This window comes from Danio aesculapii, chromosome 5 (genome assembly GCF_903798145.1).
Source record: "Danio aesculapii chromosome 5, fDanAes4.1, whole genome shotgun sequence".
Classification (NCBI taxonomy): Eukaryota; Metazoa; Chordata; class Actinopteri; order Cypriniformes; family Danionidae; genus Danio; species Danio aesculapii.
Genome location: NC_079439.1, coordinates 14946246 through 14969877, shown reverse-complemented (window position 1 = coordinate 14969877; position 23632 = coordinate 14946246). Strand labels below are relative to the sequence as shown.

General features: G+C 39.8%; 1 protein-coding gene across 4 annotated transcripts in view; it reads left to right on the top strand.

Moving 5' to 3' along the window:
- Positions 1–23632, top strand: part of tet3 (tet methylcytosine dioxygenase 3) — a 56841-nt gene that overhangs the window by 19400 nt on the left and 13809 nt on the right. For 3 of the 4 annotated variants that reach the window (XM_056457432.1, XM_056457435.1, XM_056457433.1), the window contains exons 3-4: positions 18876–21759; positions 23009–23099. In XM_056457432.1, coding sequence (XP_056313407.1) covers positions 18876–21759; positions 23009–23099 — 2975 coding nt within the window. Of the gene's footprint in view, positions 1–15550; positions 15944–18875; positions 21760–23008; positions 23100–23632 lie in introns of those variants that run through there. The other variant, XM_056457434.1, reaches the window with a different exon arrangement.

Sequence of the window (23632 nt, the reverse complement as noted above, 5' to 3'; positions counted from 1 at the left end):
TGGTTGGGTAAATGCATGTCATCACCCTAGTGTAGTCCTTTAACAGGCTCCAAAATTTGCATGGGAGTCTGTACCACATTAAAGCGCTCATGGAAAGTCTGTAGTAATGGTTTGTTTCGAAGTGTGCGGAATCCCCTGACTTGACAGGAAAGGGTTAATAGTGACCTAGATTTTTGCGGCAACAGTGAGTGGCAGATGACATCACGGCTGTAATTATAGTTCAGACCCGCCCATGCGGCTTCTCACGTGATGTGGTGTTTGTGTGTGTGTGTATGTATATGTGAACTGTGCCTCTGTGGGGAAATGGTTGGTGAGCTTGAGCTTTAAAGGTGAAGCAAAAGACAGGAAGCCTTGTTTTTATTTCATCCTGCTACTGAATTACTGTTACAAAAATATTACTTCCAAAACAGACGGGTTGTGATTGTTATAACTGAGACCGAAGTTGACTTTTGAGAAAACAGGATGGTAAAATTGCTGTAAAGTTTTTTTAGTTAGCTGATACTGTATGCTATCATCTCTCACCACATGACTAGTTTCTTGAATAAAATAAATGATTGAACTGTATTCAAAGCACAGTTTATGTAACATCGTTAGGTCTGTGTTTTCGTTGTCTGCCGACCGTCCTAAACAAATATTCCAAAGTCCAGTGGGTGAACTTGAAAAGACTCTCTTCAGTAGTACATGCTAGGACTAGAAAAACATGATTCATTTCACTAAACTGGTATTTACAAAACCAGTTTGTTGAGTTAAACTATTTATAGTTCTCAACTTTTTCATTGTTTTAGTGTTTTTCAGCAGTAACTGGGTCATTTGTGATCTGCTGTATGTTCATGCATGCTCTTTTTAATGCTATTTTCTAACTTTATTTCAGAGTTCTCCCGCAAAAGCTTTAAATCCATTCAAGGTAAAAAAAAAAGAAGTGACTTGATTAGGCCTGCACAATATATTGTTTCAGCAATGATATCGCAATGTGTGCATTCGCAATAGTCATATCCGCAATGTTGAGGTGGGATTAGGGCCGGGCGATATGGCAAAAATGCAATCTCGATAATTATTTTTCATATTGAGCGATAACGATATATATTTTAATTTAAGTTGTTGCTTCCAGATTTAAAAGAGTACCCCAACAATGACTGAAGCCACATAAATTTGAGGGTTCATGAAATGACATAACATATTTTCGGTGATACATTTTTGGTGGCCTAAAATTCGGTACATCTCTTATATCAACACACTTTTAGATTCCCATTGTTGCACATTTCTGCAGTGTGAGTTGCTCCTAGGTCAGTATAGGTTTAATGTTGGCTAGTGGGTTTAATGTCGGCTAGAGTTTATTTGGAAATGTGTTTCCATTTCCAATTATTCGCATTAACCATTTTTCACAGTGATTGTGACCTTTTTCATTGTTTTGGTGTTTTTCAGCAGTAACTGGGTCATTTGTGATCTGCTGTACCTTTTGAAGTCTGTAACATTTACCAAATGATTATGCATGTTCATGCATGCTCTTTTTAATGCTATTTTCTAACTTTGTTTTCAGAGGTCAACTGCAACAGCTTTACATCCATTCAAGGTCAAAAAATAATATGTGGCTGGATTAGGGCTTCACAATATATTGTTTCAGCATCAATATCGCGATGTGTGCATTCGCAATAGTCACATCACAGTGTCCGCAATGTTGAGGTGGGATTAGGGCTGGGCGATATGGCAAAAATGCAATATTGATAATTATTTTCCATGTTAAATGATAACGATATATATTACAATACAAGTTGTTGCTTCCAGATTTAAAAGAGTACCCCAACAATGACTGAAGCCACAAAACTTAAAGCGTCTATTAAATGACATAACATATTTTCGGTTGATAAATTATAGAGTAATATAGAGTAAAAAGTCCAGAGCTTATCATTGTTATTGACATACATTTTATTGTGATTCGATATATCGTTTATCGGTGGGATTATAGTTGATCAGCAATGAAGACTGTACGGTATTATTTGACATTTTATATCACATTTGATTATTCAATTACTGTACATGAATATCTGACTAGTACTGTTGGACTCTTTAGAAACCATAAAGCACTACTTATTTCAATTGAATTTTGTTTACTTATGCTTGCAATTTGTTTGATTCACTTTACTTCAAAATTATCCCAATCAATCTAAATTAACGATAGTTTCAAGCCATCTGCTTAAATCATAATCATATCGCTATATATAACGCAGACAAATAAATATAACAGTGTCAGATTTTTCCAATATCGCGCAGCCCTACACTGGATCACAAAACCATATGATCTTTGCTTAAAATGATATATTTTTATGCCAAAAATCATTAGAATATTGCAAAAATATAGCCATGCAACACAAGATCCCTTAACCTCATCAAACATTTGAAAATTAAAGTTTGCAAATACATATAAATAACCTAAATGTAAATTAGTTGCATTTCCATCAAGTTTATAGAGTGGCTGACTGTAGTGTTGTAACCTAGTAACCAACAGTAAACAAGGCAAGCATAATGGAGATTGCTGATTGGTCCACCAGCTAATTATCACATAATTAAGCTCTGTATCTGCTAAATAGGGATGAGCGATATTGGATAAATCTGACATTGCAATATTACATTTTTCTGCGATGAATATTGCGATATGAATAGTTTTATCAGATGCCTTCAATAAGTCTATTTGGAAAGTGTTCATTAACTCAGATTGATTGCTATAGGGGATTGAATCATGCATAAATATAATAAACAAACTACAAGCAAGCAAAAGTTGCTATATGGTTTCGTCAAACAGTATTCAGCTACAGAAATGGGCAAAGTCGAATGTAAAATAACACTGCATCGTCTTTGTTTTCTAAATAAAAAATCAAATGTGTCTTTATTAAAGTTACAAATGGTACAATTTCTTGTGCCTGAATGCTTTAAACTTGAAATGTTCATACAGTCACAGACCTTAAAAACACAGGCAGATAGAGGCAGACTTAAAAAACTAAGGCTCCTGGTCAACCATAAACCCAACTCACATCCTGCGATGTGACTACTGCAGATGCGCACATTGCAATATCAATGCTGAAATGATACATTGTGCAGCCCTAGTGCCAAAGCAATACAAACAAACACAATAAAAACTAAGTAGTGTTTTGATGCAAGTATACTGTACCTTTTGAGGAAGTCAGCCTACAAATGGCTTATATAGTTGTTTTAACATATTAACCTGGCATAGCAAAGTGTTTTAACTTAAACAAAATGGCACACTTCAACAGACCATGCATCCTGTTTTGCATTTTTAAATGTCAAGTAGAGCTGGTTTGTGGATGTGTATTTGTGTGGTTTGTGTTTGTATTAGACTCAGGAAGATTGGTTGTGTGAGAATTATATTTACTTTGAACGTAACGTATGCAGGATTCTTCATCCAGGAGGTTAAACATGTTTAATATGGGCTGCACGATATTGGAAAAATCATATTTTGCGATGTTTTTTTTTTCTTCTGTGGTATGAATATAGTTACAGAAGATCGGTTTTCTGGGGAGTCTAACCATATTCGGGTACAGAAATTGAATAATCACAATGCCATGAAACTGCTTTTCTTACTTTGTTTTGTCTGGTTTCTAGTCCATATATATATATATATAAAATTCTTAGATCAATTAAAAATATTGTTTAGTTGAAAACAAAAGAGATTTTTGTGAAGTGAAATCATTTTATGCGCACATTGAGATATCGATGCTGAAATTATATATTGTGCAGTCCTAGTTTAGATGATCCTTAATACACTTTCAACTAGCTTGTTCAATGTCAGACAGCAAAAATAAACACTTGCAGATCTTTGTCTGTTTTTGTAAAGAGACTTCTCTGTGTTGAACCATTATGAAGCCACTGAAAACTTGGGTAACACTTTAGGTCCCAATTCACAGTATTAACAAACCATTAACTAACACTACTAGCTTAATAAACTACTATTTAGCTGTTTATTAATAGTTAGTTAGGTAGAAGTTGGGTTTAGGTTTTGTTTAGGATTAGGGATGCAGAATAAGATCATACTTTATAACTACTAATGAACAGTTAGTGTCTTAATAATAGAAAGGTAAAAAGCCAGTAGTTAATAGCATGAATTATGATCTAAACTAAAGTGTTACCTAAACTTGCAGGTGTGTGCAGATGCATTTAAGATCATTCACTAACCAATGTAACCTGTATAGTAAAAGACTGAAATGGCGAATTTTAATTTATGATAAAATAATCTCCCAGGTTAATATGCAGAGAAATCTTTCGGAAACAATTCACAGGTTGATTTGTCAAAAAAAAAAAAAAAAAAAAAAAAAAAAAAAAAATATATATATATATATATATATATATATATATATATATATGCTGGTTTCATCACTTGTTTTGATTTATCCAGAGGCAAACCTGCAGAGAGAAAATCCATTTCTGAAAGATAATGAAAGATTGATGGAGTGTTCAAGAAAACCTGCTTGAAAACAGTCATTTCTTTTGGTCACACTTGTGGCAAAGAAATAACGTCTCTACTAAAATGTTAGTTGTTCTACAGGGTTAGGAAATAGTGCATGATATGAGATTGAATTTAATTTAATTTGACAGATTTTAGACAAGCTGTACTAGTATCCCATACATTTTGAAATAAAAACTGTCGAGGATAAAAACACAATAAAGCCCTGGGCTAGAAAATTGCTTGGTGATCTAATACATTCGTTAGCTGAAATAAATAAGCTCTTTCAGAGTCCTTGCACCCAGTGTGTCTCAGTCTGTTGCCTGGTAAAGCCAATTTGAGATGCATTCACATGTTTTGCTCTTGACTTTGGCTTGTGGCGCTACCTCCCCTGTGAAATAGATGACTGCACTACTGCAGTTAATGAAAAATGAATGGACAGGATGTACCGTGGCACGTCAGCTGAGAACTAGCTCAATAATGGTGTATTATCTCTCTCTGTTCATCTTACCTCTTAGCCCCAATGAGTTGTATTTTCACTTATATATAAATGAATATAGAGACCAAAAGCATATCAGTGTTTGGTGTCCTCTACTTACATTTTCACAAGTGATTGTGTATAGTAAAGCAAGGAAATTGCTATATTCTTGCATGTATGCAAAAATCATTAGCCCTCCTGTGAAATTTGTTTACGTTTTCAAACATTTTTAGTGATGTTTAAAAGAGCAAGGAAATTTTCACAGCAGTTCCTATGAACTTGTTTCTAGAGAGACTAATTTCTTTTAGTTTGGCTTCAACTAAAATTTATTAGGTACACCATACTAGTACCAGGTTGGACCCCCTTTTGCCTTCAGATCCTTCATGGCATAGATTCAACAAGGTACTGGAAATATTCCCCAGAGCATTTGGTCCATATTGACATAATAGCATCACGCATCAGCTGCACATCCATGATGCTAATCTCCTATTCCACCACATCCCAAAGGTGCCCTATTGGATTGAGATATGGTGACTGTGGAGGCCGTTTGAGTACAGTGAACTCATTGTCATGTTCAAGAAACCAATCTGAGATGATTTGTGCTTTATGACAGTCAAAGCGCTTTAGGAAGTAGCCATCAGAAGATGGGTACACTGTGGTCATAAAGGGATGGACATGGTCAGCAACAATACTCAGGTAGGCTGTGGCGTTGACATGATGCTCAATTGGTACTAATGGACCTAAAGTGTGCCAAGAAAATATCCCCCACACCATTAAATCACCACCATCAGCCTGAACCATTGATACAAGGCAGGATGGATCCATGCTTTCATGTGGTAAATGCCAAATTCTGACCCTACCATCCGAATGTCAGAAGAAATCAAGACTCATCAGACCATGCAACGTTTTTCTAATCTTCTATTGTCCAATTGTGGTGAGCCTGTGCGAATTGTAGCCTCAGTTTCCTGTTCTTAGCTGACAGGAGTGTAACCCATCTGCCTCAAGGTTGGATGTGATCAGAGATGCTCTTCTACACACCTCGGTTGTAATGAGTGGTTATTTGGTTATTTGAGTTACGGTTGCCTTTCTATCAGCTCAAACCAGTCCGGCCGTTCTCCTCTGACCTGCTTCCACAGAACTGCCACTAACTGGATATCTTATCTTTTTCAGACCATTCTCTATAAACCTTAGAGATGGTTGTGCCTGAAAATCCCTGTAGATCTGCAGTTTCTGAAATACTCAGACCAGCCCGTCTGGCACCAACAACCATGCTACATTCAAAGTCACATATATCACCTTTCTTCTCCATTCTGATGCTTGGTTTGAACTGCAGCAGATTGTCTTAACCATGTCTACATGCCTAATACATTGAGTTGCTGCTATGTGATTAGCTGATTAAAAATTCGAGTTAACTAGCAGCTGGACAGGTGTACCAAATAAAGTGGCTGGTGAGTGTAAACACACATTTGTTATTTGGCCACCCCTGCACTTAACATTTAATCAACAATTTCATCTAAATTTTAGTGTAAATGCATGAAAGACGATTGGCTATTACATAAAGATGTGTTTGCTCATTGAATTGCAACTGTTTGTAAAAGAAAGACAACCATGCATACACTGCTGCAGTGTACTTTGTACCATTTTTAAAGAGACCATGGCCCTTTAAGAGCAGCTACGCCTGACTTGAACATATGGGGAGCTAATCTTAGCCTTACTCCTGAGAGAAACAAGGCTGGCAACCAGCCACTGTGCAGAACTAGAGAGATGGTATCCTCTCTCGCTCTCTCTGATGGCTTCTTTTGTCTTAGAAGTTATACAGAATAAGGTTTTTGGGTTATCAGTGGCAGTTTTTCCCCCAGTTTTGAGATGTGTACATCATTACCTAAAGGATTATTTGCCAGCCATATTATAGTATATAACCAACCAAAAGTGGCCAATGTGTATCAGGTTTCTTCCAGTTTTGAAAAGGATCTGTATGGTGTCATCCATTTACTCTTTTAACACGATTGTCTTTCAATTCTCTGTCCTTCTTCTCTTTCAAGCCTTCATCTCTTTATCAGTAGGCTATTTTTTGCTAACCTCTCTCGTATCCCCCTTGTCAAATTTCACCAGTTCTTTTTTCTCCTTCTCCAAAACTTCTTGCACAAAGACCACTCTTTTAGTTGTGTTATTCCTCCGTCTCATACCTCCTCCTTTCCCACCATCTTATTGAGTGATGAGGGTCGCTCCTCCCTTCCCTTCCCTTCCCTTCCCCCTCTTTCCTTATGTCTTTTCTGCTTTGCTTCCCCTCACTTTCTCTCTGTCTCTTTCCCTTGGTCTGTCTCTCCCTTTCTCTTTGTGAGTGTTGCTGGGTTAAAATGAGGAGGGGGCTCTCAGCTGAGTTGTGCGTGGTGACTTGCATGTGCCATGTGTCAGGCAAGGACGAATTATGACACGCACACACAGACATTTACACTCGAAATCCTACACCACACACACAGACCTACACACATTGCCATAAAGTAAGAAGCATTAGTTTAGGAGATGCCAAAAATAAGCTGCAAGCAAAAAGAAAGAGGACCAGGTTTGGAAGGAGAGAGGTTGTAAGTAAAATGTGGCAAAATAAAGGGTAATTGTTCAACTAGAGATATGAGGATTACAGAGAAAATGGGTGAAACTGGATGTCTTGATAGTCTCAATGACTGTCTGCACCATTCATGATGTGCCCCAGACCTAATGCACTCAGTGACCCAGGCTTATTTGCATCAGTGTGTGCGTGTGCCCATACACGCAGCCGTATACACTTCTTAGAAAGCAAGTTTGGGGTTTAGCCTGTTGTTGGGTCCCTAGTTCAGAGGACGGTTGTTTTATCTGTACATGTGAAAGTGTTTCGGCTCTGGACTGAAGGGAGAGGTTCGGTAAACAGATATAGAGAATGAAAGGGAGGGTGGGAGAGAGATAAAAATGTAGTGTGGACTGACTTGTAATAGGAAGAAAGACAGCTGTGTCTAAGTTCTGGTTAGTACTATTCCAAGTGCTGTGGTCATAAAATGTGGTCATGAATGTAAAACAAATGACTTGTGAATCCAATTTTTGGGGACAACAAATAATAACTTCTAGTTGATCATTTGGTATCAGAAGTGGAGTATATGAAAGGCAAAGACCTCTAGATTACGCTTATTTTACCAAAATAAAATATGATCATGCCTTGATTATTAATTATTTAATTAGGACAGTAAGGTCTGACCTTGCTTAGATAAAAGTCTTGTCAGTAAACAACAGAAATAATGTACAGTAGAGAATATAAAGTCATGGTGCAGTGGAAACAGAATGAATATTGTGTATGACTCCCATGAGCTTGGAGGACTGCATCCATACATCTCTGCAATGACTTATTAATAAAGTCATCTAGAATGGCAAAGAAACTGTTCTAGCAGGACTCCCAGAGTTCATCAAGACTCTTTGGATTCATCTTCAATGCCTCCTCCTCCGTCTTACCCCAGACATGCTCAATAATGTTCATGTCTGGTCACTGGGCTGGCCAATCCTGGAGCACCTTGACCTTTTTTGCTTTCAGGAACTTTGATGTGGAGGCTGAAGTATGAGAAGGCGTGCTATCCTGCTGGAGAATTTGCCCTCTCCTGTGGTTTGTAATGTAATGGGCAGCACAAATGTCTTGATACCTCAGGGTATTGATGTTCCCATCCACTCTGCAGATCTCTCGCGCGCCCCCATACTGAATGTAACCCCAAACCATGATTTTTTTCTTCAGCAAACTTGACTGATCCTGTGAGAATCTTGGGTCCATGTGGGTTCCAGTAGGTCTTCTGCAGTATTTGTGATGATTCATCTGAAAAATCTACCTTCTGCCACTTTTCCAAATAATCAACTATTTTATTATTATTATTTTTTTGCTCTTACAACTGGGGTCCACGACAAGACTTTTGTCAGGTAGTGTTTGTTAAAACTAAACAAAAAATGACACCATTCAGCATGCTGTCATCATGCAAACATTAAATATTTAGTATAAAGTAGGTCTGTTTATATGTAAACATGCAATTGACAGATATGTTTGTTCGTTGCGTTCATGTTTCTCAGGATTTTCAGTTTCTCAGTATTACACATTTTAGAGTTCAAAGAATTTTAATTAATCTCATATAACTTTTATTCCCATTCCACTGCCTGCATCTTCATTTTTCAAAGCTAAAATACATTATTCGAAGTAAATAACTTATTAGGATTAGTGAAATGTTCTTCATTTTTTTTAAACATTGCATTTAAATTAATCACAATCTAAACTGTCAGGATTCATATTTTCTTTATGTTCTCCTGCTGTTTGTTCACTATATATTAAGCTTTGCACATTATTTATTAATATTTATATTAATTTATTGTATATTTATTATTTATATTTATACCATTATTTTCTTCACATTGTTAAACTGCTTCAAATTACTTCCTCCCACACATAAATGTACATTTCATAGACCCCAGTCTTAATAGTTTTTGGGGTGCACCACAAACATTGCTGCTGCATTGAAGGAACACAAGAGCATGTGAACTCCAAATCCTGAATTGAAGACTTTTCAAACAAGCAAAACTAGAGCTGGCCTCCAAGCCAAACTGAGAAAAAGCCTTAGTAAGTGAAATTAAGTAATTATTGGTCACTCTGGTCAAGGTCCATGATCATATTTGTTATGAGTGAAGACACATAAAACCAATTTGGAATTTTAAAAACCCGTTTGAACAAAACAAAAGTCCCTGATTGCGAGAAACTTGAGAACATTTGCAAAGCTTGTCATGGCAAACCTAAAAATTATCAGGCTGTAGGTCTAATTGTGTAATGAAATTAAGTTTTTCCTTTCTAACAAATCAGTTTTTTTTTTGCTTCATAATTATGGGGTGTAGATTGTAGTTTCATGTAGGAAAAACATTAAAGCTGTTTAAAATGCACACTATATGGGTTATATAAAACTCTGTGTTTAAAATCTATGCATTCCACTAGAATTGTTCATCTTATCATATGTTTTACCTCTGATGAGTTATTTCTTTAGTGTTTATGCATTCACATGATTCCAATGGCTTTTTTTCTGTTTAGCTTTCTGTTTTTGTGTGGGTGGGGGCTTTTTTGTGGGTGTTTGAGAATTGAGATGAGCAACCAATGAATCGCACAACAGTGATTAACCAGAAGAAGAAGAAAAATCAAATCCGTGACTGACACAGTTTTTCTCTGAATTTGTGAACCTGAGAAGTAAAATTCTAATAATGAGAGTTCTTAATCAAACAGTGTAGAGTGATCACGACAAATGCACAATATATTAAGGTGTAGAGGTGTAAACCTATACTGGTTTCACGGTTCGGTTCCGATTATCATGCCATCAATTTGGTTCAATTCGATATCTTGGTGCATCACGGTGCATTGACGATGCTTTCCATACACAGTTTTATATTTTCTTCACAGCCTAGCAATTCTTGTATTAAAATGTATAAATATTTTTATAAACTATTTGCAATACAATTTTGTCATTTAATACAAACAGTCAGATATATTAATTGTACCTTTAAAAACTCAAGTACAGAGCAACATGAGCATTTATAGCAAATAAACAAATATAAATATCCCATGCGCTTTCTGTCACCCCTTTGATTGGTCACGCGCTCAACAGAAAGGGCTGCGAGTGGCTCTAATGCTCTGGCGCTGTTCATCAAGGAGTGACACTGATAAATGGCAGCAGCGATCACAGCTGATCCATAACTCGCTCTGTAGACACGCACTTGTGTCTGTAACACTGTCAAATGGGCTATAGTGAGAGAGAGAAATAGAGTTTACTTTCATTCTCTCAAACGCAGTGAAAAAGGGGCTTCTGCTGTGTCAGTGAAAGACTGTCCAGCAAACACACACTCAGTGAAATTATGCACAGTTTCTGCGTTGTAGTGTTGTAAATACTTGCGCTTGCCTCCCTCGCCATAGTAAGCTATGGAGACATAGCGCATGTGAGATAAACGATGCCAGTACATAATAACCGGTTAGGATTATTACTGAACCAGTACTGAATTGTCCACGTCTGCATCGTGGTGCACCGAAGAAACAATTAATTTTGACAACCCTATTAAGGTTGTGTGTCATCTATGAAATGTAGTCAGATTATACATTTGAAACATACTGTATCATTTTATTCATTAACTAATTATCATTTAATTCATTCATTTTCTTTTGGCTTAGTCCCTTAGTCCCGCAACAGTGGAATGAACCATCCATACACACTCATTCACACACACACACACACACACACACACACACACACACACACACACACACACACACACATACACTACTGCCAATTTAGTTTATTCAATTCACCTATAGCGCATGTCTTTGGACTATGGGGGAAACCACAGCACCCGGAGGAAACCCATGCCAACACGAAGAGAACATGCAAACTCCACACAGAAATGCCAACGGGGACTCGAACCAGCGATCATCTTGCTGTATGGCAACAGTGCTAATCACTGAGCCACCGTGACGCCCAGTACCATTTCAGTCAGATTAAGTAATTTACATGGCATCTTAAAACTATTAATAATTTTTGTATTAAAAGTTGAATATAGGATATCTTTGGAAAACACTAACTTCAGCTTGAATGCATTGGAAGCTTATGTCCCATACTGCAAATCAGCATCCAAAGCCATGCATGACCGCGGACTAGACAACATCACTACAATAAGTCACATAACATTCATCAGTAGGAAAAATGTATAGTATACTTCAGGGGTTCTCAATCTCCCAAAAGTCTGGTGTCTAGCAGATTTTAGCTCCAACCTCAATCAGACATACCTGGGCAAGCGAATCAAGCTCTTACTAGGCCAGGGGTGCCCAAACTCAGTCCTGGAGGGCCGGTGCAAAGTTTAGTTTCAACCCCAATCAGACACACCCTGGTTAGCTAATCAAGCTCTTACTAGGCTTTCTAGAAACCTCCTTGCAGGTGTTTTGAGGCAAGTTGGTATTAAAATCCACAGGACATCGGCCCTCCAGGACCGAGTTTGGGCACCCCTGTACTAGGCTTTCTAGAAACCTCCTTGCAGGTGTGTTGAGGCAAGTAGGAGCTAAAATCTGCAGAACACCAGACCTCCAGGACCGAGTTTGAGAACCCCTGGTATAGTTAGTAATTACAATACTAATGTTAGAAGGTTGGTTGTTGGTTGTTTGCCTGCCATTTTCTGTCTGTAAATGCACCAATGATATAATACTTTCCGTGCAAACAGGGTGCGCAGAGGTATGCAATTATATATTTTGACTGGCAGGTAGGACAACCTATTGTAATGTTCATTCATTTTCTTTTCGGCTTAGTCCCTTTTTAGTCCCTGTTTATCTGGGGTCGCCACAGCGGAAAGAACCGCCAACTCATCCAGCACATGTTTTATGCAGCGGATGCCCTTTCAGCTGCAACTCATCAATGGGAAACACCCATGCACTCTCATTCACACATATACAATAAAGACAATTTAGCTTACCTAATACACCTTTCTACCACATTTCTTTTGGCTTGTGGGGTAAACCGGAGCACCCGGAGGAAATCCACGTAAACACGGGGAGAACATGCAAACTCCACACAGAAATGCCAGCTGACCCAGCCGAGGCTCAAACCAGCGACCTTCTTGCTGTGAGGCGACAGCACTACCTACTGTGCCACCGCATCGCCCATCATAATGTTCAGACTGAACATTTTGTTTGGACAAACTTTTCTTAATCCTACACCTTCCACAGAATTTTAAAATACATAAAAAATCATTTGGACCACTTAATGTAATCAATGCTATCAAGAAGTGACTTACAACCAGCATAACAAAAAGTTTCTGATGACAATCACCTATTGCACATTTAAGACTGGAATTTTAAATGGAATGCAAACTTGTAACTATTACCGGTCAATATTCTCCAAAACCTGGTCAGTAAATCAATATATACCACTCATGTCACTAGTCCCAGTTGTGTTACAGTCACACAGTGGCTGTCCATGGTTTTTACAGGGGAAGTGTCTCAGCTAGTTATATCTGCCTCGCATCAAATTTCAATTTCTTTCCTGTCTAGTAGTAGTTGGTCAACAGCTTTGAAATCTCAAGCATGACCTTGCATGTCTTTTAAGAGTAGTTCAAAGTGCAACAAATCTGATGAGTTATAACATGATTAGAAGAGCATTTGGTGTTGACCTTTGGGGTGGTTTTCAAATGCCAAATCTTTCCATTACAGAGGTCTTTCTGAGACCTGTTCAGTTTCACATCCCCACTTTCTTTAGTGTTGTGTGACATTGAGGATGCTTGTGACTCCTTTGGTTAAAATGTCTGAGAATTAAGAAAAAAGACACAAGACATCTCAGATCTCCTGTTCATATACGTGAATCAAGAGTTTCTTGTATGGCTTGCTAGGACTGATTATATAGACCAGGTATGTATACATTTTGTCTTCTAGTATTAGCAACTACCTAGTGTCGTTTTGCTAGAGAGTTTTTTTAAGGTACAGCATACCTAATATATTCAATTCTGTCTTTTGTTGTTGTTATTGTTGTTAATTCACTGGGAAGTAGTGAGGTCTATTGCTTCTGAGCTGTGGTATTTAAGGTGTATTGTTCGTTAATATTGTCAAATGTAATGTCCATAAGTCACCTTCTGAACAAAAGACGTCTCGTGGTATTCCTTTATTGTAACTGGCGTTATGTCAGCTTCGCATTGCTGCATATTTTGTTAGCACCCTGGTTTCACTCGTCTTAGCTTTTATGTGCCGTAACTTGCAACAGACGGGTGAGGTAACTACAGGGCACAAGAACTGCTGCATCATGCTCTAATGAGTGAGGGACCACACTTCAGTGCCAGTGCGAATGTGTGTAAGGGGAGGCACATCCACAATATGTGTTATGACACATCTGCCTGGCCGTCTATCGCCAACCGAGAGCATTAAATGACTGTGGTGACGTAACTGCAACGTCATAACGGTTCCCACTCTCCATTCTCCCTCGCTCTCATTCACTCGTTTCTCCGCCAGTGACAGTGCACTTTACCTCGCTGCTCAGGCTTTGGTTCTGTGTGCTTAGTCCGTGGGGTTGCCTTGCCTTCCCTGTGTTGACGGTGGTGATCCAACTGGCAGGACTCAACAGAGAGAGCGAGCGGGAGAGAAAAACACTGATCAGACGGAAAGACGACAAGAGTCGCGAAGATGACAAGAGGTTATGTGGGTTTATACAAATTGCGCATTATGCAGTCTGCGATCACATCCTCATAATGCTAAAATGATTCTACAGAGGGGCTTTCCAGCAACTATCAAAGAAGATTGCCATCGCACTTACTGAACAGGGCAAGTACAAAAATAAGCTCATTGAGAAAAGGGAGAGCTAGAGATAGAAAAGATGGCAACAAAAGAGCGAGTATGCGAGACCCAGCTGAGAAGCTTCGAAGAGATGGGTTGGCATTAAATAAAGTCTTTAAGCAGGAAAGAAAGCGGAGAAATGCCAAAGCAGAAAATGATTAGGACTACGAGAACGATCACGAATTTCTCCTTCAGATTGAACAGTTGCTTACCATCGTGGTCTCTGTCTTCTGCTATTCCCTACCCTGGAGTCCCTCACTCAAACATCGGCTCTTCTGTACCAATGCACAACCACCTTGTTGCCCTGCTTCGCTTGCGAACAGAACAAACGTCATCGACAAGTCAGACTAGCATAAATGCACATGTGTTGTTTTATTTGCTGTATTTTCCCTCAAAACGTAGTGCTTCCTTTCTCTCTGCGGTTCCTCTTAACCTCGCTGTACCTTGTGGTTGCTTCTTAGAGTTGCTGTGCTTTCCCCCTCACATCCTGTGTTCCTCGGATTCGAGACTCTTTTCTGCTGCTAGACAAAAGCACACATCTCTATAAGCACACCCATGTATATTCTTCATATATATTGTAGACGACTGCCATTCCTTTCAAAGTGTCTAGATTCGGTTAGGTATTAGCACATGCGCATGTTGTGCCTGTAAGAATCTTGTCCTAGCTATCATCTGTTCAAAATCAGAATGTTATGATGTTTACAATGTTAAATGCACAGCAATAAAGATTCCAACTGTCCAAGAAACACATCAATGACATGAGCATACATCGGAGCCAGTCATTTCCATTTCCTTGTTTTTTTGTTTGTGTTATTCTTGCAGCTGCCATTTAGTGTTTCAATAGATGACTGCATTTACTGCTGCAGCCTCCATCTTATGGAGTGTCTCAGAATTCACAGCCCAGACTGAACATCAAAACATGACACCAAACCCTTTTAAAAAAACAAACAGCTGAGCGTTTTTGTTTTGTATGGATCTATGCTGCGATATGAGCCATAGATCTTTGTTTATACAGTCCTTTATTTAGCGCAGTAGCCAGCCAGTCTGCCAATTGCTCTCTCTCTCTCTCTCGATGCTTTGCAGCGGCTGTATTTCCTGTGCGCTCCACCATTCCATCGTACGTGCCCAGTGTGGCTCAGATAATGGCCTCTCTCACTCTGCACACACAGAAAAAAGGAGGGGGAGGAGGAAAATGAAGGGAGGGAGAAAAATAGGGAGGGGGAGGGAGTAAGCGAACGAACGAGAGAAAGAGAGGGGGGGTCTGTAAGCAGACGGCGAATGCGAAAAGCAGAAAGAAAAAGAAGAATTTAGAAAAAGGGAAGGGAGGAGCAGAGAGACATAATGAAAGAGGGAGAAAGAGAGAAACGACAGTGGCGATAGGAAGAGAAACAGTGAGTGCGTGGGGGAGGTGTGTATGACAGAGTGTGTGCGTGCGTGCGTGAGTGTGTGTGCGTCCGTCCGTGTGCCGCACTGCCTGGCTGCCTTAGAAGAGAGGGAGAAAGAGAGAGAGAGAGAAAGAAAGAGACGAGAAAGGAACCCATAGTGGATTTTTTCACCTGCTGGCTTCTTTTTTTATTATTAGGCACTTTTTGTAAACGCTGTATTCCATGCACTTTCCTGCCCACATTTCCCACCTTTGTCTCTTCAGCAACGTTATTGGGACAGCTAGACCACTGTGAGTAGACACCGTTCTGTTAATTTCTCTCTGTATGCTTTGTATTTTGATGGTGGTAGATACAGGAGTACTGGGGGGGGGGGGGGGTCTCACCATGTTCAGCTGTCTACTACTAAGCTTTTAACCCAATCTGCAGTTTCTTTTATCTATTGCTTTGTGCTGTCAACCTCTGAGAAGACTGTTAATTGTCTATTATTTCTGAGGCATATTATAGCCTGAGTTTAAAGGGCACCTTATAATACAGAGTTAAACCGGTTTTACAGTCTATTCTGGTTGGGTGTGTTAATGTGCTGTAGTAGTAGTAGTAGCTGTGTGTATGTATAAAGAGGGGGAGAGTTTTGGCAGCAATGAAAGCTCTGGCACGCCTCAGATAATTGCCCAAGCACGTGTTTCTGCTGTCAGACAGGTATTTATTTGCAGGTGTAGAGGATATATATATATGTGTGTGTGTGTCACTGATCTGATAGCTGTCTTGCATGGCACATGAACGCTTTCAAAGGTTTGGAATACAAACTGTCAAGTGTTTTTTTTTGCATGTGTTTGGAATTTTTCTGATCCCAGTGGTGACACTGAGACTGTATTGTGAAAGTTTTCTGCGTGACGGGGTGCACGTGAGTTTTTATTGCATCACTGAAAAGAGGAAAAAGGCTCCTGTTCTAACAACTGTGTGGTTCAGCTTTTTTGAAGAGTTGAAGTGTGACCTGTGTTGGCAAGTAGAGTGTAAGCTCACATTCATTGTCTGACGCATGTTTTGAAACATACATACACACACAATTAGTCTGCTCTGTGGCTGGCACACACCCCCATTGGGGGTCTAACCAGACACCAACACAGAAGATGAATTCAAAGTGTCTGGACAATTTGCCCATTAGTATTGTTCTTATTCTGCGATGCAAAAGGGCGCTCGTTTTTTTGCGATTGTTTTAGAACTTTCAATTCACTTGCCTATAAGAGAAATGACTAGGAATAATAAATGGCTGAAAACGGTCAAACTACTAACTCTACAAACAAGTGTGCTAATGACTATACAGTAGAATAATACTATAAGAAAATATCCGTTTGCAACATCAAGCAACATTCAAGCTGTTTTCAACATCTAGAAATCAATGGAAGTGAGACCGGCAGTCTTGTGCCAAAAAGATTCCAATGGCTGTCCAATCCACTTGTTCGTGAAGAATAAGCTCAATAACCCATCCCAATGAAGGCACAATAACAGTCATTCAGTTGCAATGCTTTTGGGTTAGTTAGGTACTCTTCAACATGTGCATATTGTCTTGGGTGTCTTAACAACTTTGGGTTTACGCAGAAGAGTTCTTATACTACACTACCTGACTAAAGTCTCCACATCAAAGTTGCTGAAAGCACATCAGCCTCCACATCAAATTCCTGAAAGCAAAGAAGGTCAAGGTGCTCCAAGATTGGCCAGCCCAGTCACCAGAAATTAACATTATTGAGCATGTGTGGGGTAAGATGAAGAATGAGGCATTGAAGATGAATCCAAAGAATCTTGATGAAGTCTCCTGCAAGAACGCTTTCTTTGCCATCCCAGATGACTTTATTAATAAGTTATTTGAGTCATTGCAGAGATGTAAGGATGCAGTCCTCTAAGCTCATGGGAGTTATACACAATATTCATTCTTTTCCCACTGCAGCATGACTTTATATTCTATACTGTACATTAATTCTGTTAAGGGACAAGACTTTTGTCTAAGCAAAGTCAGACCTTACTGTCCTAATTAAATAATTAAAAATCAAGGCATGATCATATTTTATTTTGGTAAAATAAGCGTAATCTGGAGGCCTTTGCCTTTCATATAAGCCACTTCTGATACCAAATGATCAACTAGAAGTAAAGTTATTATTTGTTGTTCCTAAAACTTGGATAGGCGATAAGACTTTTGTCACATAGTGTATGTTATAATATTGAAGACACTTTGTTACTGCTTAAATATCTGAGTAGATAAGAGTTATGCATACTACTTTTAAAGGAGTGGTTTCCTCCTATAAGGTGAACATGATGAAACCACAAGGTCCTCTTTTGTAAAATGTCCTCATCATGGACATGGCCTTGTATTTGTCTTGTGAAGAGCAAAGAGGTTTTTATCCATTCTTTGCAGAGAAGACGAATAAAGTCTTCACTTACATCAGCATATGGTTATATATTTTTTTATGTTAAAGATGCATCATTGTATATGCCAGAAAGACTCATGTAGCTATTGACCTTTCACATTAATCTGGTACCAGTTCACAGTTTCCTGAAGTCTAAGTCTTTTGCCTAAAAAAGCCCTTGGCTAAGCACTTGATTGCAAAGAACAGCCAAGATGATTTTTGAAAACTGGGAACCAGGAAGTGATTTTTAGTATGTTTGCTTGGGCATTGCGAGTTGTATTATAATTGTAAATATGGGTTTGTACTGGCATGGGACAGTTGAACTGGTTCCAATTGGTTCTCCATTGTACTCTTAAAAATGTACAGGTAGAGGTTAAGATTATTTTAGTTTGATTATATTCAGAGTTAGTATCTCTCCATTATCATATAAATTAGACACGTGACAACATGATAACCAGTAGCCCTATTATGCTGTCATCATGGAATGTTTTTGCTTGAGTGGACAGACTGAAATCAAGCAGAATATAAGATGACTTAAGATTTATCCATCAGCTAATGTGTTAAGTTTTCCAAAACTGCCATTGATGTTAGTTAGTAGAGGTCAACAGTATCTCTTTGTTTCTGGAGAAAATTTTATAACAATGTTTGTTTGAATTAGCCTGTAATTAATGCAGTATTATAGTATTTGCCCATTATTTTTGTATGGTGTAATAAATGCATCAAATCACAGCTACAAATATAATGACTGAAATCATGCATTTAAACTGTAACTTTGCCAAACCATTGTGAAGTAATTCGTATGTTTTCTTCTGCTCTTCTACAGACTGTTTCTGTGGTGGGTTCAGTGGATGGCCCCAGAGGAAAAGGCCAGATGGAAATTGGGTCCCATGAATGCCTGGAAGAAGGCGTGTTAAACCAGGAACTCTCTAATGGGCTTAGCAAACATGCATCTAATGAAGAAAATGTTTGTGATAACGAAGACAGAGATGCAACCAAGGAGCAACACCAGCATAACTATCATGAGGGGGCTGGAAGTATTTCCCAGACACCAGGCTGGGTCCTTGAGCATACCGGGAAGTTGTCAAATCCTGAATCTCAACAAGGTGTTTGGAGTGGTCAAAATGCCAGCACAACAGTAAATGATGTGGATATGGAGGATGCACAAACTCTGGTGGCCTTTTCTGTTGGCTCACTGCCACCTTACACCAACCACCAACCTTCACCGACCCCTACAGCTCAGCTGTATGAAAGATTCAATCAGGAAATGTCTAATGGAGGTGAGCAGGCCAGAAAGAAAGCTGTTGATGGCGTGTTTTGCCCCCCTGAAGATCTAAACACTCTTCAGGCAGCACTGAGCAAGGCCCGTCATGGCCACAAGCCACCTAATTGTGATTGTGATGGCCCAGACTGCCCTGATTATCTGGAGTGGCTGGAGAAGCAAATAAAATTGGTGACTAACTGTCAGAATAAAACTTCCTGTAAGCTTTCGGCTACTGCTCAACAGCCACTTGAACAGCATCATTATTCCCAATCCCAACCTCAACAATGTGGAGGTAAACCATTGTGTGTGCAAGACACAAATTCACAGCCCCTTGTTAACCAGCCTTCTACTCCTCGACCCTTTGGCCCACCAGCACCTATTCCCTGCTCCCCTAGTGTTCTGTCCATAGCCAAGGAAAGAAATGTTAGTTTGCAAACAGCCATTGCAATTGAGGCTCTGACCCAGTTGTCTGCCACTGTCCCACAAACTGTTGTACCTCCAGGTGAGTCTTCACCTGCAAATCACCATCAGCATCTGCCAACCTCCTACCACCAGAGCATGCCACAAGTTGTTTCTTCATCACCTGGTCCTCTGTTGTCCTCCTCTGCCACCTCTGCTATTCCACAGTCAAACCATTACCCTCAACAAGAGCTTACATCTTGGGAGCAACAGAGACCTCATTCTCAGGGTGAGGCCCCTACACCGAACATTTTGCCTGGCTCTTCTCATTATGCTTCCTCATACCCATCTTCCAAGCCCCCATTTACAAATATGCACGCATCAATCCCCAATCTTCGACCTCAGCAGTGGAACCAGGGCACAGCTGGTAGCTGTGAGAAAAACTCCCCTCGCAATGCATGGATGATGGCAAACACAGACTCTAAACAACATTTTGCAAAGCCATCCCATGAGAGCAGTGACCCAGTGTCTGAGCTGAAGCAACTTCTTGGAGACACTGGTGAAAAACACCCATTCAAGTTCTCATTCCCTCACCCCAGCTTACAGGATGTTCATAAGGGCAGCTTTACTGGGGTGCCTCACATAAAGCAGGAGGTCGAAACAAAAGAATACCTGGAATCAGAATGCTCAGTCATGGGCCAGGAAGGGATGCTAAATGGTCAGCAGTTATCCACCACCATTAGGCACTCAACTCAGGCAGCACTACAGCAGCACCTTCATCATAAACGTAATCTCTTCTCTAATTCCCCAACATATGGTCCATTAGCCCACATGGCTTGTCAGAACCTTCGTAAATGGTGGCCTCAGACTATTCCAGAGAATCTCGTTAACATCAAACAGGAGCACAAGGAACCTAAAAAGAAAAAGGGTGCTCAAAGTTCTCCTCTTCTAAAGCAGCCAGCTGGTCGGCCGTTTGGTCCACTGGGTACACCTCTTCCAAAACCCAAACCGATTGTTATCAAGAAGCATAAACAAAAAGCTTCCCAGCCAACTTTTCTACCACAGATCCAGATTACAATATCAAAACCACCTCTCATTTCTCCAGGTTATGCACCATCCCTAGCTCAGCTTGTTCCATCTCTGCCAGGCATGGATGCTGGGCTTCCCTCCACTCAGGTGGCTGAGAGCCACCCAGCTCCAGCTCAATCTCAGGAATCCATTATTAATTGCAGTAGTGCACCCATCTCTGAAAATAGTCATTCTTCTACTAACCCTGTGTCAGTCCTAGCACCATCAACCCAGAAGGTAATAGCATGCCCAGGCCCAGCTGGGTCAAATGACAGCATCCCAACAACCAGTATCACACCTCAAACATCTACAACACAGCCATCTCCTTCACTGGCTGGCCTCAGTAACCTAGATCCAAAATTTGAAGAGCTGATTCGGCAGTTTGAGGAGGAGTTTGGGGACACTGCAGCTTCTGCAGCAGAGACCCCAGAGAATGGCCCTGTTCAACCAGTGGTGACTGAGTCGCACCCAAACTCAGGACAAACGAGACTCGAGTCGCCATCCCTAAAGCAGCCAAACAACTGCCCTCCTGTTCCCACAAATGAGTCTGAGCCCATGAACGAAGGTCAAAAGGACATAGCTGAAAGACAGAAGGAAAAAACACCATTGCCACCTGAGGATCTCTGTACTGTCAAACAGGAAAGTGAGGAATGTGCATTGGATGTGAAACCTTCAGGGGAGCTCCTGTCTGGATTTCTGAAGCAACAGAACCCCTTCGTTGCACCTTTTTCTCCTCCAAATAAGCGTATAAAGATTGAATCATCTAATGGTGTGACCGTGCTCTCCACAACTGCATGTTTCTCTGCAGACAGGGAGGGTGATGATTTCAATACTCCCACCAAGGATGTCTTTCCCTCTTCACCTTCACTTAAAGGTTTTCTTGAGTCCCCATTGCTCTACCTGGACACTCCCACCAAGAACCTGCTTGATACACCTGGGAAAGATGCTCAGCCTGATTTTCCAATCTGTGATTGCGTAGGTAAGTGAGATAATACAAAATAGCAAAATACAATATCATTCACAATAGCAATACAGAATAAAAAGAAGATAAACTGACATTGGGATTTTGTAACAATATCACACAGCACACCACCCAGCATCCCCTAACATTCTACTAATTAGACAACGGAACTTCTTTGTTTATTAACCAACCATTATAGTATAGACTGAATTCAAGGCTCCTGTGTTTCTCTTTCATCACATAATTTCTGCATCAGCACATTTCACAGGGTAGTGTTGGGCCATGTCTGAGAATGCATGTTCTACCAGGGGCCTGTGCATTGCTCTGTAGCCGTTCTCTGTGTCTGTTGCGGAGGAACAATTGTTTTGAAGAAAGGAGCCCATTGTAGCTCTTTGGGCTAGTGCAGTGCAACAACTTCTGTCTATGTTCAGATTCTTGGCACAGTGAGTACAGATAGTTTCTGCAAAGGAGGCAGTCACAATGAATAGAGGCTGCTCATATATCATAAGCTATACTGTGGCCAGACATCAAAGAAGGGAGGGAATAGGGAGGACAGGGTGAGAAGGGATGGACTGCAACCTTTCAGCTCAGCCCTCATAGCTCTTATTTTGTCATTTTAGAGGTTGTGAAGTGTGAGAAACAGTTACATTGTATGATTGCATTTTAACCTTGTTAGAAGGTATTCTAATAAGGTGTCCTCTATTTGTCCTATGGATACTGATCTGGAAAAGTCAGTATTTGTTTGGCAAATATGAAATAAAATAAATAAAGTGTTAATTGAAGTGTAGTAAACTGCCAAACACTTGTTGGAGCTTGACTGCTACAATAGAAGTGGACAATAGAAGGAAGATTTCCATAGTGAATCCATAGTATATCATTCTGTCAATGCCACAGAGAACACCCATTGTCATTTGATAGTCTCTATGAGGTAAATTTAGCAGATCTACGGTCATAATGTTAGGATAGGTGGAAAGCAGCTAGTAGATTATTATTTTTTCTCACACAAGACTTGTGTAGGAAGTTCCCACAAACAATTTCCTGACTTTAGTCATGCCCATATCCCTGAGTACACCCTGAGCAGAAAGTGACCTTAGATTGCCTCTTCTACAGAAAAGCTCTCCGTCCATTTCCTTTTTTTTTTGCTAGCCCACACACGACTGATTCATACTATCATTTATTACGCATCAACAGTCTAAATTAGCCATTATTGTATAAGAGTGTGTCAATGCTTTAACCTGCATTCTTTTTTTCTCTCTGACTCCCTTAGACCAAGTTCTTGAAAAGGATGAAGGTCCATATTACAATCATTTGGGATCTGGACGAGACATACCTTCAGTCAGACAACTGATGGAAGAGAGGTGAGATGCCAGGCAGATTTCAAAATAATAATTGACTCAAATTGTAATCCATAATGGCGACATGGCTCAGTTGTAAGCACTGTCACCTCACAGCAAGAAGGTTGCTGGTTTGTGTCCCGACTGGGTCAGTTGCCATTTGTGTGTGGAGTTAGCATGTTTTCCCCGTGTTGGCGTGGGTTTCATCTGGGTGCTCTGGTTTCCCCCACAGTCCGAAGAAATGCGCTAAAAGTGAATTGAATAAATGAAAATGGCCATAGTGTATGAGTGTATATGTGTGTTTCCCAGTACTGGGTTGCAGCTGGATAAGTTGGTGGTTTATTCTGCTGTGGCGACCCCTGATGGAAAAAGAGACTAAGCTGAAGGAAAATGAATGAATGCAATCCATAATGACTTCATTTGACAATTTTTTTGTGAACATGCCACAATTTATTTTGTGAGCATGTCAACCGACAACAAATAAAAGGTTAATGTGGGATCATACATTAAAATACTACCCTGAAAGCGTTTAATTTTGGGAAGTCAAAAAATAACTC